The 17,663-nt window shown below is 37.1% G+C and overlaps 2 protein-coding genes across 3 annotated transcripts; both read left to right on the top strand.

Moving 5' to 3' along the window:
* Positions 1-331: 331 nt before the first annotated feature.
* Positions 332-2,292, top strand: LOC110744850 (protein BIG GRAIN 1-like B). Its single transcript, XM_021944876.2, has one exon. The coding sequence runs from the start codon at positions 778-780 to the stop codon at positions 2,155-2,157; it is 1,380 nt and encodes a 459-aa protein (XP_021800568.1). The 5' UTR covers positions 332-777; the 3' UTR covers positions 2,158-2,292.
* A 12,544-nt stretch (positions 2,293-14,836) lies between these two features.
* LOC110744877 (omega-amidase, chloroplastic) lies at positions 14,837-17,493 on the top strand. 2 transcript variants are annotated; one of them, XM_021944910.2, is made up of 10 exons: positions 14,837-15,036; positions 15,227-15,343; positions 15,453-15,674; positions 15,769-15,862; positions 15,978-16,049; positions 16,130-16,208; positions 16,730-16,745; positions 16,833-16,913; positions 17,008-17,090; positions 17,165-17,493. In XM_021944910.2, the coding sequence occupies exons 1-10, from the start codon at positions 14,959-14,961 to the stop codon at positions 17,238-17,240; spliced, it is 918 nt and encodes a 305-aa protein (XP_021800602.1). In that variant the 5' UTR covers positions 14,837-14,958; the 3' UTR covers positions 17,241-17,493. The 2 variants fall into 2 exon arrangements, with proteins under 2 accessions (XP_021800602.1, XP_021800603.1); XM_021944911.2 differs by having other exon boundaries at positions 14,840-15,036; positions 15,975-16,049.
* Positions 17,494-17,663: the final 170 nt, after the last annotated feature.

Here is a 17,663-nt window from a genome sequence, read left to right as displayed (position 1 = left end):
GTGTTTAGTAACGTTAGTATCAACATCTTGTGTTTATGTCCTACACTAGACATTAATCAATACTTAAAACCCCTTTATTTTTCTTTAAAGCTTTAAAGCAAATCTTGGGGTCACCTCAACTGAATATTTGAGAGCAGCGAGCGAGGCAAAGCAGAAGAAGAAGTAGAAGCCAATCCAATAATGGCAGAAATTATGAGAATCCCTTTTTAATTTAATTAATCAAATAAATAATATACCACGTCATCATTTCAAGGCTGGACCCCACTCCAGCTTGGACTCTGCATGCTCGCCCTTTCGCTCCCCTTCTCTTATAAGACCGTGTGAAAAAAGAGAACCCTCACTCTCTCTCTCTCTCTCCTCTCTCTCATCAGTCTACTTTGCTTTGTGCTCTCTGTTTTCTCTGTTCGAACAGGCGTGGCCTCTGGTTTTCATTACTCTCTCTCTTTCCCTCTCTCTCTCTCACTCTCTCTCTCTCTAAGCCATCAAAAACCCATCAAAGCCCATGCCTTCTTTTCTTTGTTTCTTTCTTCTTTAGCCTCACACACACAGACACAGTGATGAGAGAACAAAAGCAGAGCAAAGTTAGAGTCTCTGTCTTCAAAATGTCCTTCCCATAATCATCTTTGGCCTTACCATATTCTATTTCTCTCTCTCTCTCTCTCTCTCTCTCTATTTACAGCAGACAAAACAGAGAGACCTCCATAATTGAATATCATTGAAAACCCAGTACAACTGTTTCCCAATTTCGTACTTGTACCAGTATAAAACCAGGCAAAAATGGAGAAGTGGAATATCAAAACACTGCAAAAAAACCGAGAAGCTAGAAGCAACCGACACAGTAGAGAAAACCCATCTTTCTCCTCCACTCTCCTCGACACCATTTACCGTTCGATCGACGAACCCAACACCGGTGAAGGAGTTTCAAGAAGAGAAGAGCAACAACACCTTATCTTCTACAAAGAAACCACGAAGAAAAAACAGAGCACCACCGCTGCTGCTGCTACTACTACTACCAGTGGCCGCCATGGCCTCTTCAAAGAAGACCGGGAACACGAAATTATGAGCCTCCGAAGAGCCTGCTTGATCGAGAAGTGGATGGAGAAGAAAGTGACTGATAAGTCCTTACCTGTTCGACGAAATTCCATGGCGGATTTTGACACGAAAAAGTCGAGCTACAATCGTAATGAGTTCCTTTTGAATTCGAGCTCCAGCTCTTCGGACTCGAGCTGCGGTGGTGGGTTTTCTTCATCCGAGTCAGAGTCCATGTACGGATCAAAATCGAGGTCATCGTCGTCATGCTACAGCATGCACAGGCCTAAGCCAATTCGAACCAGCATTTCATCCGAGAAGGTTCAATTTGAGCAGAGAAATCACCATAATTCACAGAAGACAAAAAACGAGAACAGTTTCGTGAAGACGAAATCGAAAGCGCTGAAGATTTACGGCGATTTGAAGAAGGTGAGGCAGCCAATTTCGCCGGGTGGCCGGCTCGCGAGTTTTCTCAACTCTCTGTTTAATGCAGGGCATGTGAAGAAGTCCAAAATTGATGGTTTGGGTGTGGAGAGAAAACCATCATATGATTTGGGTGCGGAGAGAAAATCATCCTCAAAATCTGGACAACAGGGGTATTCAAACTCGAGCAGCACTTGTTCCTCAGCCTCTTCATTTTCGAGGTCTTGTCTGCGAAAAACGCCTCTTTCGAGAAGCGAGCTGAGTGGCATCGGCAGCAACAATGGAGATGTCGCAAAAAGGTCAGTGAGGTTCTGCCCTGTGAGTGTGATTGTGGACGAGGACTGTCGGCCATGCGGGCAGAAGAATCTGCATGAAGCAGAGCCGGGTTTAATGGCGAAGGAGAAAGCCGCGAAACCTCCAACAATTGAAGATATTAGGTTTGAGTGCTGTGTAATGGAGGTTGATGATGACGACGAACACCGTCGTAGAGTTGAGCAAGTTGCTAGAGATTACTTGTTGTTGAAGAATTATCAGAAGAAGAATGTTGAAGAAGATGAAGATGATGACGCAGAGAGTTATGCAAGCTCTGATCTGTTTGAGTTGGATACTGCTGGGGTTGAAGAAAGGTACCGTGAAGAATTGCCTGTGTATGAGACTACCTTTTTCGACAGAAATCGAGCCATTTCTAATCGTTTGATTTTGTAATTTCTAGTAGAAGAAGAAGAAGGAGAAAAAAAAAAAAAGAGTTGGCGAGAATTTTATTAGCTATTTTTTTTTTCTTTTTTTGAGTAAATGGTTTGGGGGTTTACATCAGAAAATAATATTAATTAATTTCTATTATCTCTTGGCTTTTTCTATTTTCCGATTTGCTGTATATCTAGTAAATGATGTTTGAGCACATTCGAGATACTGCATAAAGGCTTATAATTTTAGTGGTAGAGTATTTCATCTTTCTGATTGCTAAGGGTCTTGCACCAAGGTCAGGCAAGACAAGGCAAGGCAAGGCAAGTCACGCCAAACGTAGAAGGTGTGAAAATAAAAAGATGGCGTTGTGTTTCACAAGGGAAATGGAAAAAGAAATAAAGAGATGAAGATGAGGTGAGGTACTTAAAAGTGAAGGCAGATTTTCTACACATTCTCTCATCACCATGTGGGGACCTCCCTTACTTGAACATAACACTATCTTCATGCACCACATACATATATATATATCATATATGATACGATATATATGGAGGGATTAATAGTCAAAAAGCTGGATCTTGTTAATCCACTTTTTTGTTTTTAATTATACTTTGTTTCTACAAATAAAAAATTATTATTCGGTTAAAATTTCGATTAAAGTTATCCACTGGCGGCATGGATTTACCGGCAGTAAAAATGAGGTGAATGATGAGTTGAAGGGAAAGAAAAGAGTGAGATAATGTATGGTCTCCAAAGCTGTGGACAAAAGGATCTAATCTTTGATCTGGTCGATCTACAAGCCTTCATGTCAAATTCGGTTGGCTTCTAATTCTAATCTAAGAGATTGGCTCAAAAAGCATTTTAAAGATATTTTCAAGTATATATATCTTATCCGGATGTTCGCAAACACATTATTATCGTGCGGATGCTATTGTAAACAAACAAGAAAATAAGGAGGGGTAGGACAAAATACATAGCGTACATACAATAGTATATATATCTAAAACACTGCCTGTAAACTTCATTTTCAAAACCACCATGCAATATCAGTGTAAAGCAATGTATATTTTGTGGTATCTCTCAACTTTTTCCTGCTTTTAGTTTTTACTCCTACGTGTCCAGCGCAAATTAATACATATAATAATGGAAGGCAAGGATATCCCAACCTCTCTCGTGATAGCCGGAGCTCGTAACTAATGACTAAGAATATTTATCCCTACAATTGAGGTTTCAAGTTCGAATCTTCATTCTAATATTGTTTGATTAAAACAAAAGTAAACCCATCCCATATAAAAACTTATGAGAGTCATACAATGTCATTAGGGTAGTGAGTTTAACTATTCACAAGGCTTCATGCATATTACAAAATATGATTTGTTTTGGTTTTAACTCCATTGCATGTATTGGAATTGAAGAATTTTATTTTTATTTTAATACATAATATTCGATGAATTGTTGCTCAGTATGATGACGTGGTACAACTTGCATACGCAATTTATTTATTACCTGCTTTCAAAATTTGCAGAGCACATTCGATGACTGTTTTATTTTAAATAGTAATGACAAAAATGATGTTTTTTTATGTAATTTACTAAGAAAAAGGAAAACCAGATAGACATATATCTTAATTAGCCATGTCTGGTTCTTTTTCTTTTTTTTTTGTGCGTGTCGGTTTTATTGTTGGCTTGGTCTCCATGATTGGTGCTGAGAAGCGCGGCAAGTGCCTCAGATCAAAATGCAAAATGTCAAAAGACAGAAGCTTTAACAGTTGTGTTTCGAACCAATTAGACTTAAAAATATATCTTCTGCTACTTCACTTGAACATAAGGTGGTTTGAGGGAAAAGTTAGGAGAGAGAGAGAGAGAGAGAGGGACACAACTTTATAGGGAGGCACAAACTTTCTTTGAATTTAATATGCAAACACATGGGAAATTTTTTGGACGATGTGAAGAATTTGGTTGCTGGAGAATTTTTGGGAAGAAATTAACAATTAACCAGAAAAATAATAATTTAAGTTTGTTATCTTTTCTTAGTAGAAGCGATAGTTTAAATCAGAGAGAGAGAGAGATTTTTCACACACGGAAAATTGAGATGCTATGGGGGTTTAAACTTGAGACCCTCTAATCTACAAGTCAAGACCTTTTTTAACTTGACTCGTTAACAAGCTTGTTATCTTTTATGATCTCTAAAGTATACTACGGAACAAGTCAGGCAAGAGACTTTGTGAGGACCACAAGATCATAACAGTTTGATATGCTAATAATAAATTATCAAAACATCATTCTTAACTAAATTATTTTAAGGACGCAATATTATAAAAGCTAGCTTGGACTGTAGGAAAAGAAAAGGCTATATATATGCCCTATGGTCAAAAGTGGTATAGGGCTGTAATGGCTATAGATTGAAAAACTGGCCGGGATTGGGAATGTAACTTGGTATAATTGATATAAGTATTATGATTTTGTTAGTGCTTTGATCTCGTTGATTAATATTCATCCATAACGATTCCACACTTATTAAGATTCTAAAAATAAAGTAACCATTAGGCCTTTTGAGCAAGGAAAATATCCATTTGGATCCCAAAATCATTGGCATCAAAATTTCAATGTAATTACAAGTTAAGATTTTTTTTTTTTTTTTAGTATAAGTGATAATCTAAACTACAAGGAGAGGAGGGTTTTTCACACACATACTACCAAGGTGTCATGAGGGTTCAAATCTGAGACCACTGATCTACAAATCAAGGTCATTATTTTGTAATGGACTAGACCCCGTTGTCACGAGTTAAAACATTAGATTTGATTTCTCCTGGTTGGAAGAAGGAGAAGATGAGAGTTGGGTTTTGATTGTATATGTGAGAATATGGTAGGTGAAGTAGGAGAAGTTGTTCTCAATGGAATGATTGTAGGTTATGAGACCACCTACCCACCCATGCGTTGACCAATTTTTTATTGGATATTAACCCTAAATCAGGATCTTAAAACGCTCAGCCCCTAATTAATTACAAAACTTGTCCTGTCTGACTATTAACAAGCCTACACAAAGGTAAGCTTTTGGCTAGAAACAATTTTGAGTTCGCTTGCACATAAAGTGCCCGCAGAACATGCACAGTATGCAATTTGGTTATGGCCGCCATGTATTTTGCAGGCATAGAATCGATCGTTAATAATCAAGCTATAATTCTTTGAAGGTTGTTTGTTCCTAATAAACTCATATAGCTTTTAACGAGAAATAAACATGTAGGGAATTAGGAGAGTGTGTTGCTTAAGAAAAGGAAGAAAGGTGGAAATAAAATTAACCGATTAATATAAAGTAAGTCGAAGGTATGTACCGATAAGTACTCTCCCACTAGAGTTATAAACCCTCGTCCTACTTCTTAAAAGTGTTTTTATACACAATTTGAGGGGATGCCCTAATTGTATAATTTTGATCTTTCAATTTTGATATCCCAAGAACTCTAAATCCCTTCCATTGTAACCACCCAATTGCTCAAACTTCAAAAGAAAGCTAGCTATGAATTGAAACTTATTGTCGTTTCTCCAACAAAAATAATAGGATATGGATGGCCGAGTTGGTTGGCAGCATCCATTAGGAAACATCGATGTTCTAATAAGAACGACTTGTTGCCATCATGAAGCACTAGGGTCAAGCCTTTGGATAGTCATGTCACTTACCAACCCTGCACAAGTCACTGGCACAATTAAAACTAATTAATTAATTAATTACTAAGAAATTAAATGGGATCAATAATCTATTTTGTATGTGGCTCTTCCCACTTCTGGCTAGGATCCAACCTAAGTATAAACCACAAACGACTTGATCACTGGGGTTGGCCATGTCCATGCACAAGGGTGCATGTTGGGTCACACAAATTAGACCAATAATCTGTGTTTGTATTTTGCAATAATATATTGGCTGTCAATAATTTGAGATGTACTCTTTTAGAGGGAAAGCCAATAAAGAAATATAGGTCATAAAATCTGTTGTGTCGTGATTCTTTGTGGTCTTTAAGTTTGTTCTTTTGTTCATGGATTATTCAAATAATATTTGCTTGAATTCTGTCCATTACATTCCTTAGGCCTTGCAAGATGGTAATTGATCGGTTAACGTTGTCTTGAAAAAACAAAAAATAATGCAGACGTGGGTTAGGCCAGTTGACCAATACTAATAAATCTCTTTGCATTCAAATTCGTTGTTAAAGTACCAATAATGTGGTGAAAAAAGAAAAAGGTTTATAGACTTTTGAAGTGGGAAGATGGTACACAAAACTACATTTACTTTGCTGCATATAATATTTTTATGAGTAGACTTAGTAGACCATGAATTTGTAACAAACTGAACTTGCAAGAATTTAGGTGAAGGAAAAAAGATCTAGCATAATATAAGTCTTGAGCAGAAAAAATATCAAAATAATTCAGTATGACTAGTATCAAATGGTTTGCAACAAATTTACATGTGTATTTTCTTAACATAGAAGATCAACACTTCTTCTAAGTCTTACAAAACAATTCACAGTAAAAATCCAAATTCAACTCCTTCATTTCAAACCAATATATCCAATGCAAGCAAAGATTTTTCCTTTTTTGGAGTCCAAAAGAAATAGCATTTTCTTTTTAAAAGAAAAAAACCTTCCTCCAACCCTTCTCTTTTGCTCATCATATTCACACTCTCAAATTCAAATTTAAGCATTAATTTCTCATTTGTGGGAAAAACCTTGTCAAGTTCTTATAAGGAGTTGGGCTATTCCAATGTAAGACTTTTTACCTTCACATTCTCACACGCCTCCTCACGTGTGGTGAATTTTCAAGTCTAACACGTGAACAACACATTTTGGGTAACGTAGGGCATGTGTGGCCATTGGACTTTCACATGTGGACAACCCGCTCTGATATCATGAAGGAAGTTGAGGTTCCACCCCTATAACAAAACCCCAGATTTTCAGCCGTTTTACCTTCTGAATTATGACCCTTGTAGAAATTAACCCCCTAAACTAAAAAATCAGTCAATTTAGTCCCCAAATTAATTAAAATCACCAATTTAGTCATTGCCGTTAATTTTTTTCGAATTTCATCCATTTTTCGGTCAAAAAAGTCAAATGACTTACTAGTTGATTTTTTATTATTATTACTATAAAAACTAAAATAGTTAGAAAATAGAAAAATGAAAAAAAACCGATTCTCTCTCCCCGTCTCTCTCTCTCTCTCTCCTCGTCTCTTTCTCTCCTCTGTTTCTTCCCAAGCAAAACACCCTCGAAACCCATATTACCCAGTCCCTCCAAAACCCAAATTTTCCTGCGACACACAGATTACGCAGTCCCACCCACAACCTCCTCCCTCCAAAACCCAGCCGGCATCATTCATGAAAAAGGCAATGCTTGAAAATCTTGAACGACTTGTTGAATGTGGGCCATTGATTTTCCGGCAAAGCAAAAAGAATTTCATAAATGAACGAGGTGGGTAAAGGCTTGGGAAGATGAATGTTTTGGCTAGATTTCTTGTAGCAAATCGACTGTGAGGTGGGGTTGATTTTTCATTTATTATACATTATTATTTAGTTTTTATTTTTCTTTTAGTTTTATGTATTTGATTTTATCTTCATACGTAACAAAAAAATTGGATGAAAATTCAAAAAACATAACAGCAAGGGCTAAATTGGCCATTTTAATTCATTGATTGACTTTTTAATTGGAGAGATTAAGTTCAATTAGGGTCATAGTTCGAGAGGATCTACGCCTATTTACTCAGAATAAAAACTCTGTGGACCCGTTAGAATTTTTTATGTGAGCCCACAGAAAGCATTGGAATCCAAGCGTGGTAGAGCATAAGCAAATTGGATTTGGTAATTGGCAGGCAGGCAGGCAGGCAAGGCAGTCTACAGTGACTTTTATAAAAGACTTTTTCACCGCACGTGGTGGGCTGGGCCAACATGTCGGGCGTTCACACGAGTGCAAGCTCGTCCTCGGTCCTCACAGATCCCAATGAGATCCGCTGTCACACGCCACCACATACTAAATAAATAAATTATAATATCAACTCATCTGCCCCCTACTGCCTAGCAGTAAAATCAACACCACTCATGATCTGACACCTGTACTGCTTTGCTACGTGTGGCTCTGTCAGCTTTGGTGGATGAGAGTACGATATTGACCTTGGAAGTAGTATGGGGTGTCTTCTTTTGAGATGGTTAGTTTTGGGATGGGGGAGTTTTGGAGGGAGAGGAAAAAAAGAGGGGGTTGGGAGACAAGACAAGGCAGCTTTAGTAAAAGAGAAAAGAAGGTGGTGAGGTGATTCATGGTGTTTGTTTCTGTGTGAGGGAGTAAAAAAGAGAAAGTGGAGAGAATTTTGGTGATCCCAAGAAGATTGTGAAATGGAAAAACAGACTCTGAGATGATGCAGCCTTTTCTTTTCCCTTTATTTTGAGAGATTCACTTATTTATGTTCCATATGAACAACGCTTTAGTTATTTATTCATGTAAAACAAAAAGAATTTAGCTACTGTAAAACTGATCGAACTTGAGTGAACTTGGTTAATTGGTCTAATTCACCGTGCAACTGCTTTGATTAACTGATCTGATTCACATATGCAATAAAATTTTAATATAGAAGTTGAATTATGGATTATATAAGAGTTTGGCATATCTTTGTAAAAGCCCTTTCAATTTTCAAAATGCCCTGGTCCTCATCACCTGGCCTATAACAGAACTCTTTTTCTACTTTGAATTGGTTCATTTTAGGGCAACATCATTTGCTCTTGACTAACTAGAATTGAACCAGTGCCTACTGTAGGAACTCTCTCAGTCTCTTTCTTCCTTCTATTTCGGAACACAAAGCTCAACATAGTTTCTGGCAAGAATTAAACTGCTGCATAATCATTCAATGATGACAAAAACTGCAGTGAAAACTATGTGGGATTTGCTGAGCTACAAGGACAAGTTACACTTAATTTGTGCCATAATTTTTTGCAAAAGGGTGGCGTGGAAATTGAATTAAAGCAACGACTATGATGTTCTGGTGAAAGCAACAGGCCTTAGAGAGGTTGCTTGGATACTGAGAAAAAAGCCACCGAGAAAGAAAAAAAACTGTGGCCAGCCACCACTCCTCCAAGATTCTTTCTTTGAATCGTAAGTTTCAGGATAATGTTGACAGATGAGATGATAAGCCCTAGTGTTGTGTGTGTGTGGACAGTGCAATTCCCACTATACACACCTTTTTAACATTGCGCTAATTTTAGCGTTACAGTCTCACTCTAAGCACCATTTCTGGTCTGCCTTGAAAAATTATATACACACACATGGAAATGTCATTATCAATTCACACATTCCTCTATAAAGCAGTAGCTATACATACTTTGAATTTTCAAAGCATTCAAAATAAACATTTATTTCTTCCCCATTAACCTAAAACCCAAAACCAATTGAGGATATAGGTCAAGTCCTGGACCATTTACACTAGTAGGCAATATGCTTTGAGATCCCGACGTGGGATATGCATACTCTTAACAAGTGGACAACCCATATTAGGTGACATGGTCTCAACATGTGGATAAGATGCTCTGATACCGAGTGATGTGAGCATCCAACCCAAAATCAATTGGCAATGAGTAGAGAACCCCGAGATCATTTAAACTATTAAGTAAAACTTTAATTCTTCGGTACAAGATTCACACTCTCCACGTTTTAAACGTAATAGTTAGTAAACAACAGAAGAAAGAAAAAAACTTGTGTACCAACAATTTTCCACATTAAGAAATCTTCTTGGACTCACTTTCATCTACAGAAATGAAACTTAGAGAATGGTACAGTGATTACTAGCCGAGTAGTTGCAATCTAAACCAAACCCTAGTGTCCTGCAAATCCAATCAGATCGGTATAAAGATACACATACACTACCAAAGAAAGAAATGAAAGCAATTGATTTGTTTAAACATCAACTCAGAAGTCATTTTGATTGAGACTAGAACTAGGTTTAGCAGAACACAGTTGAGAACTGTCCTAACTCAAATTGTGCAACGACATGTGAATGCAATGCAATGCGAAGCATCTTTGTCAATTACCAATTTACCCTTAGTGGGTTCAAAATCATGTCCCTGTTTACATGAATGGAAGCTCCAAAGTGCCAATATATGATGAGAAGGAATTTAGGCAGGTGTCTTTGTTGCTTGGATTTGAAGCTTTGAAGAAGACTAGCTGCTGCTATTTGCATTTTCAGGGTGGCTGGCTGCAGCATGCAAGGAGGAGACTACGCCCATACCTAATTATTGTTGTCAGTTTAAGACTTTTTCCCTCAGAATGAGAATGAAGTGGGATGGGATTCGTTGACCCAAACAGTTGACCTGGCCGCCCTCAATTTCTACAATATGATGTGGCACATAGCTTCGACTAGATGCAGCAAAATCATCACGAGTTAAGAACACAAAACAAAAACAAAACGACTAGATTGCAATGTGTGAAATATTCTGGTTTCAAGAACCGCATGTCGTTTGTTCATGGGCTTGTCACTCTGGGCCCATGTTCTTTTGGAATTGGGCTAAAATATTAGTATGGCTTGGCCTAAATTATTTGGTCATATAAATTTTTTTGAACTCAAGATCTCTCTTCCTTTTTCTTCCACTTCCACGCATGTGGGTGGAGGTTCGAAACCCCTAGACACCAAATAAATATTTGTGTAAATCCCCTTCCCTAATCGATCACTTGTACTAAAAAAACGAAACAATAATGAAATTTTGGATATAAGTAGAGAATCTGGGCTGTGCATTATTCATCACTTGATGATGAGGTCATGTTGTAAATAAGCCTTTGAAAAAAATAATAATAACAAGGACATCCTTACTGGATAAAGACTCATTAACATCTTCCTTGTTAATGCAGAAACTTAGGAATGAAGCTTTCATTTCATTATGAACTTTTCCAACAAAAAAAGAAGAAGCAAGAAGGCCATATAATCTCTAGATGATTGAGATAGATAACATTGAAATTCTGATATTGTCTACTACTGGTGTCACCTCCTGGGAATTCTTCTCTTGATCAGGAGGTGTAGCCAATGCCACGTCATCATCAGAAGGGAGCCGGTCAATGAGAGTACGGCAGAAGGGGCAGCCATAATGAGAGTGAATCCACGTGTCAATACAAGGTGCGTGGAAGGTGTGCTTGCATTTTGGCAGCTGCCTCACGAGTTGCTCTTTTTCCAAACCTCTCAAGCACACCACACATTGAACACCCCGAGTTTCATCACAATTTGAACCTTCTTCTTTATGATCAGTTTGATCATCATCACTCTTATAATTGAAAGTGATTAAATCCAGCTTCAACCTCCTATCGACGGTGCATTCGATCTTCTGAACCGGTTCGTTGCCTGTCGGAGTATACGATAGTATACGGTTACGATATACGTACCATCCAACTATAGAAAGAATCAACACTAGAACTGAAATGGTCAGCAGACCAATTACCACAATGCCTGATGAGAGTGATGACCGCATGGGGTTTTTAGGTTTAGCAGACCAGTAATGTTATAATTCTTAGGGGGCAGTAGAGGCTCAGAGGATATAAATATATATTTATAATAACTAATTAATCCAAAAGTGCCATTTATCCGATTTGCACAAGGAGAGATAGTAATGATATGAGAACTTGATTGCTTTCTTGTCGATGCCGACTTACAAGGGGGTGTGAACGTGACAGGGCTCAGAATATTTATTGAGGCTCCAAGGTGCATGGGATGATGAGGTTTACAATACGACATGGAAATTTCCAACTCACTATTTTGTGGGTTCTTAAGCCAAATTTAGTTTTTTTTTTTTTTAACTCCTCCAAACCAAACTGCATGGACCAGAAAGGTGATGGAAAAGGATATGAATCTTAGTAATACTAGTGTCTAGATTCAGGGACGGATCCAGGATTTCAAAATGACGTGGGCTAAATTTACCTTATGTACCTATTGAAAACTCAACGACACGAGTAAATTTCATTGATAACAAAACAAATACAAAGGGGGACATAGTGAGCCCTAAAATTTCATTGATACTTCATAAACCCTAAATAATCCCCAAAATTTCAAAAGAGAAGAAGATGAAGAATGGAAGATTACCTTAGTTTGCTTTAATTAAGTATGAGGACATGCCTAATTTTCCTTTTTGTCGAAGAGCAGGAGTTAGCCGCTAGCGGATGGTCTGCTACTGCGCAAGAGCTAGAGGGATTTTTTTTTTTTTTTTTTGGGGGGTAAAGGAGAGAGGGAATGTCTCTACCTAGTATAGTGATTTTGGAATAGACAAGCACAGTAGCGGGATAAGGTAATAACTGTGGGGTTTAGTTCTTTTTATTTATTTGTTGGTCAGCCTGGTCCTTAGTGGGATTAGTTAATAATATTTTATTTGGGTGATTAGCCTAATCCTAGTAGGATTAGTTAATAATATTTTATTTGAATGACCTAGGCTAGAGTATTAATTTAGTCTTCAAAAAAACAAGTTGCCTGGGCTTTAGCCCAGGTTAGCATGCTAGTGGGTACGTCCCTGTCTAGATTCATTCCTCCGCTCTAGATCTGTAATTAGTTTAATCACTTAGGTTTAGGACTGTATTTAAGCTGTGTATTTTGGTTCTTAGTCAGTCTACATTTTACAATATGTTGAGCAAACACATTGAAAACTATTATGCAATTTTTTCTCTCAGTACCCTTCTATTGGAGGACACCCTTTACAAGCCTATTATTATTTTTTTTTTTCCAATGATCCAAACCGTTTATTTTTCAAGTGTTCATTCATAGATCCTCCTTGCAAAAAAAAAAAAAAAATCGTGCAAATTGAAAATCATTAAAACATCTAATTGTGACAAACAAAATAAACAAACACGGTGCTTGAAGAAAAGACTATAATAACAACTGCTAAAGTATGAATATGGTTTGAATACTTTAGGTTAATTGTATTCTTCTCCATATATAAGGAAGTATGTAAAAGAGTTTACAAGGAAATAGATACAGTAATTAATTAGGAGAATATATCATAATTATACAAGGATGTGTCAATTATATAAAGCAAGGAAGTAAATCACCTAATTAACTTAAGAAATCCTTGATTTAGTAGGTTAACTCACGTCAACAACAACCAGTGGCGGATCCAGGATTCAAAAGCCAAGTAGGCAAAATTTACCTTAAAAACTCGACGGTACGAGTGAATTTTATTCATAAAAATAAAAAGATACACCTAGTAAGAGGGGACGTAATGAGCCTTACCCTCAAATATGCATATCTATACATAAATAAAAGCTTAACAAAAGCATTGTACTAGATGATGACCCATCATTCTTTTTCTTAAAAAAAGAGAACAAATTCTTTGTTTTCTTAGGGTTCCGATTGTGATCCGACATAATAAAAGATAACCTATTTAATCAAACATCACAACCAAAAATCAAACAAATTCTCAATATGTGATCCAAAGAAAACTGAGATTACGAAACAAATCTTGAAAACTTCAACGACTAAGCGCATATGCCTCTGAATATATTTTGGAGGTTTGATCCTCTCAATATGTGTAAATTATCATCAAATTATAACATTACAAGATTTCTATCTAATAAATTATTGGAGAATGAAAAGGAATAAATATTTTTAATTTAAATTATAATTATTTTGTCAGATCATGTTCCTCTCGTTGCTTGGCACAGTTTCCTGCTGGAAACATGGGGAATGTGAATGGCCAGATCGTGTTGCACAATTACTAAAGTCTTAAAATGAAACTGGAGCTGCTCTGTAGTTTATGTTTTTGTTTCAGCATAACAAAAGCTAACTCCAAGGATCAAATATATTGAAAAACTTAAGCTGATTCTGATTTGTTATTTTTCTTATTAATAAACAAAAACGTGTACCTGAGTTATGATAATCTTCTAGTTTTGAAATTCAGTCAAGCATTTTTTACTCTTTTTGTTTTTTTGAAGTATAATATAAGTGGGCATGGCCCATGGGGTTGGAGTGGAGAATGTCGGCTGGGCTGGAGCATTTGAGTTGATATTGCTTTTATTGTTTTTGTTAAATGAGAAAGTTTGAGTGGCTGGGCTATTGTTTTTGTTAGAGGAAAACACTTGAGTGGGTTGGGGTTGAGTAGGCAGAAGATATATAATTGCATTAAGTATTGGGTAATTTTTGGTTTGGCTAAAAATGGAGTAGGCGGCTGCCTACCTTGCCCTTAGGGTAGGACCGCCCCTGACAACAACTATCTAATTGAGTGGTCAAATGATTTTGGATTCAAGTGATTTTTTGCAGAGATGATCTTTGAGGTAATATCTAAAAACTAGACAGTTCGGATCATTGAAATACATTGTGTAGTGGGCTCTATAAAAGTGTCCCTCAAATAAATTTATTTGAAAAATCCCTCAACTAGAGCTCTATCTATAATATCAATTCTAAATATCTCGCGTGTTATGTCATTCAATACTTACAAGTATGCTAGTGAATAATAATCCAGACATCGACACCATACGTATATGCTACCAACCATGGGTTTGTTGTCCTCAATTTGATCGGATGGTCCCATCGTATTGGAATCAACATCGATCCAACCAAGATTTGCTACAAGTCCCATCATATATGCTGCTTAGTGCTTGGTGTGCTGGGGCCTACATGATTGCTGGACTCTATCTTGTCGATCCTAACATTTGTTCTTTTACATAAAGAAACAAAACTTGGGGTCTTGCATGTTTAATAATTTAAAATCATAAGATAAGTTAGAAAAATGGCCTGCACAAAATTGTAAAGAGGTTGTCAATTAACAAAGTCAAACAAAAAAAAAAAAAGGGTTTCCTTTTGGTTTGAATTCACTAAACTACTTTGGGTTGTGATGGCATCTCTTTGGACCACCAGGAATCTCACCATGGCTGATGCCCCAAATCCATTTCAAATCCCCAATATTACCAAGGTTTGATTTCAGTACTAGTTATATTGAACTATAGCTAAGTTGGAAACCTTTCATGTCCAACGTTTGAACTATAGCTAAATGTTTCCCATTTTAAATGTGTTCTTGATCATAAAAATTGCTCTTTGCTAGTTTCATAGTAGGAAATACATGCAAATTTATGTTAATTAGAACTGTTTTTGTTATGAAACAGTTTAAGATTGCTCTCTGTCAGTTGTCAGTTACTTCAGACAAGAACCAGAATCTTGATCGTGCCTCTCGTTCGATAAGATTTTCTGTCGAGCAAGGCGCAAAGCTGATTGTTTTACCAGTGAGTTAGCTACCCATGTGGTTGTAGCCAAGTTGTTTGAATAAATGTTTGTTAGAAGTTCCTCAGGACCTTTAATTCATGTTGGTTTGGTTTGCGTTTTCTGTAAAAGGAAATGTGGAACTGTCCTTATTCAAGTGATTATTTTGCAAAATATGCTGAGGATTTTGACAATAGAGATGCCTCGCCGACATTGTCCATGTTATCTGAAGCTGCTTGTTGCCATGGGATCACAATCATAGGAGGATCTTTGCCTGAATGGGATCATGGTCGGTTGTACAATACTTGCTGCATATTTGGACCAGATGGAAAGCTGAAAGCTAAGCACAGGAAAGTAAGCACGTCGAATTCGATATCGTTTGGCTGTAAATTAGGAGGATAAAGTAAGATAAAACTCTTGAAAGGTTGATGATGGTCTTGCTTTGCAGATACATCTGTTTGACATTGACATTCCAGGAGAGATTTCATTCAAGGAATCTGACACCTTCACTGCAGGGGATCAACCTACCATTGTGGACACAGGTAAGCATCTGAAGTTGTCCTAAACTTTTTTTGAGGGAACGTAAGATGTTAAACTTTCACCTCTCCTATGTCTCTGAGTTAAGCAACTGATTAGCAATTTGCATATATGCAGAAGTTGGTCGAATCGGAATAGGAATTTGTCATGATATACGATTTCCTGAACTTGCTGCATTATACAGGAAAAGAGGTATTGGGTTTGGTTAAATTGTGGTTTTTAGCATCTTAAATCCATATTTCAAATTTCAAAATGGTTGTGGTAAATGCAAGGGGTTGACATCATATGCTATCCTGGGGCATTCAACATGAGCACTGGTGAATTGTTGTGGGAGCTGGTACAGAGAGCTAGGTAAGATTGATTATATGCCTTGTAGACAGGATTCTGTGTATGAACGCCAAAAGATTGATTCTTTTTCCTCGAGGTTTTCTCAGCCTTATATGACACGATGCACATGATCCAGTTGCATTTCACAAAAGCAAAGACATTGCATAGATATTGATAGAAACAGATTATTACTGCCATTCCATAATGCTTGACTTACTTCAGGCCAGACTTTATCACACACATACTTCTAGCATCTCTGCTTATCAATGCTTTCTGGACAACTAAAAACTTCAAAGTTGCAAATGTGGGTTAGGCCAGTGGGCTAGTGCAGTGTGCCCATATCCTTGCACCGAGTTCAATCCCGTCTCCACAGATTAGAGTAGTTTAGACACTTAGAAGTTGATTTGTGTTTTTCTTGTTCTTAACATAAGGAAAACTCACTCTTCCCTTCTGTCCTTGCTGCCAACATTAAACATATTCTGAGCTTATTTCCTACAACTACAATACTTCCTCTGCGCTAATTACAAATCCTTCCCTTTCTTCAGGGCCGTCGATAACCAGGTGCTTAAAGACCGACTCTGTCTCCATAAATTTTCTATTGTTCTGACAGCTCAAAAGTTCTTCTAACACGACCATCCATGTTTTTAGTTATTTGTGGCAACTTGCTCACCCTCTCGAAACTCTACCGGTTCTTATACAACTTGGGGCCATTCCACACTAGTTGGACCGGTACTATAAATTCTAAAAATGGTCAATTGTTTCCTATATGCATGAACAAAAGCTTTAGCGGGTTGTTCCTTCTTTTTTTTTTGTGAATTGGCAGTCTGGAGAGATAATTGTTACCTCAGGGCATGAGGAAACTACTGTCATTGCGGAGATTGATTACTCTAATATTCAGCTCCAAAGGTGAATTGAAATTTGTAGTTAATGTATTATGTTGTGTTCATCTTTTCTGATAGATGTTGTATGGAATTATGCAGAAAGAGTCTCCCACTTGATGATCAAAAGCGAGAAGACATCTACAAGGTTATCGATGTACATGAATTAAATCCTTGAAGGATGGAAACTCATCATAACATTAGCTTCGCCACAAGAACTGCAAAACTCAAGAATAACTCTGTTTTGTGTAGTAAATTGTTCGGTGGCATCTATCACTTGAGTTAGAAACGTAGGTTTAAAATATGTTCCCCACATGTTATATTATGTGAACTGTCAAGTTGGACCAGAGGTCCATATATGCACACATGTAAGTTAAACTGGCAATCTAGTATTATAAAATGTCAAACTTTTTGTTTTCGGTTTTTATAAATAGCATAGCCGGACGGCTATACTCGGGTTTTTTTAAAAGGGTATAGCCCGGCGGCTATACTACTGTTTTTATGATAAAAAATAGTATAGCCAAGCGGCTAACATGTTTTTACACGTGGCGAAGCGGGCGCAAGCCGCTAGGCGTGTCCATTTTTAAAAATAAATAAATAG

The sequence above is a fragment of the Prunus avium genome, chromosome 3, assembly GCF_965620075.1.
Source record: "Prunus avium chromosome 3, drPruAviu1.hap1.1, whole genome shotgun sequence".
NCBI classification, from domain to species: Eukaryota; Viridiplantae; Streptophyta; class Magnoliopsida; order Rosales; family Rosaceae; genus Prunus; species Prunus avium.
This window is presented reverse-complemented; position numbering and strand designations above follow the sequence as displayed.

Bases quoted from the DNA above. Each gene is read 5' to 3' on its own strand.
- LOC110744850 (XM_021944876.2), top strand. From the start codon at position 778: ATGGAGAAGTGGAATATCAAAACACTGCAAAAAAACCGAGAAGCTAGA.
- LOC110744877 (XM_021944911.2), top strand. From the start codon at position 14,959: ATGGCATCTCTTTGGACCACCAGGAATCTCACCATGGCTGATGCCCCA. The intron at 15,037-15,226 runs GTTTGATTTCAG...GTTATGAAACAG, and splicing joins AAATCCCCAATATTACCAAG to TTTAAGATTGCTCTCTGTCA. The intron at 15,344-15,452 runs GTGAGTTAGCTA...TTTCTGTAAAAG, and splicing joins CAAAGCTGATTGTTTTACCA to GAAATGTGGAACTGTCCTTA.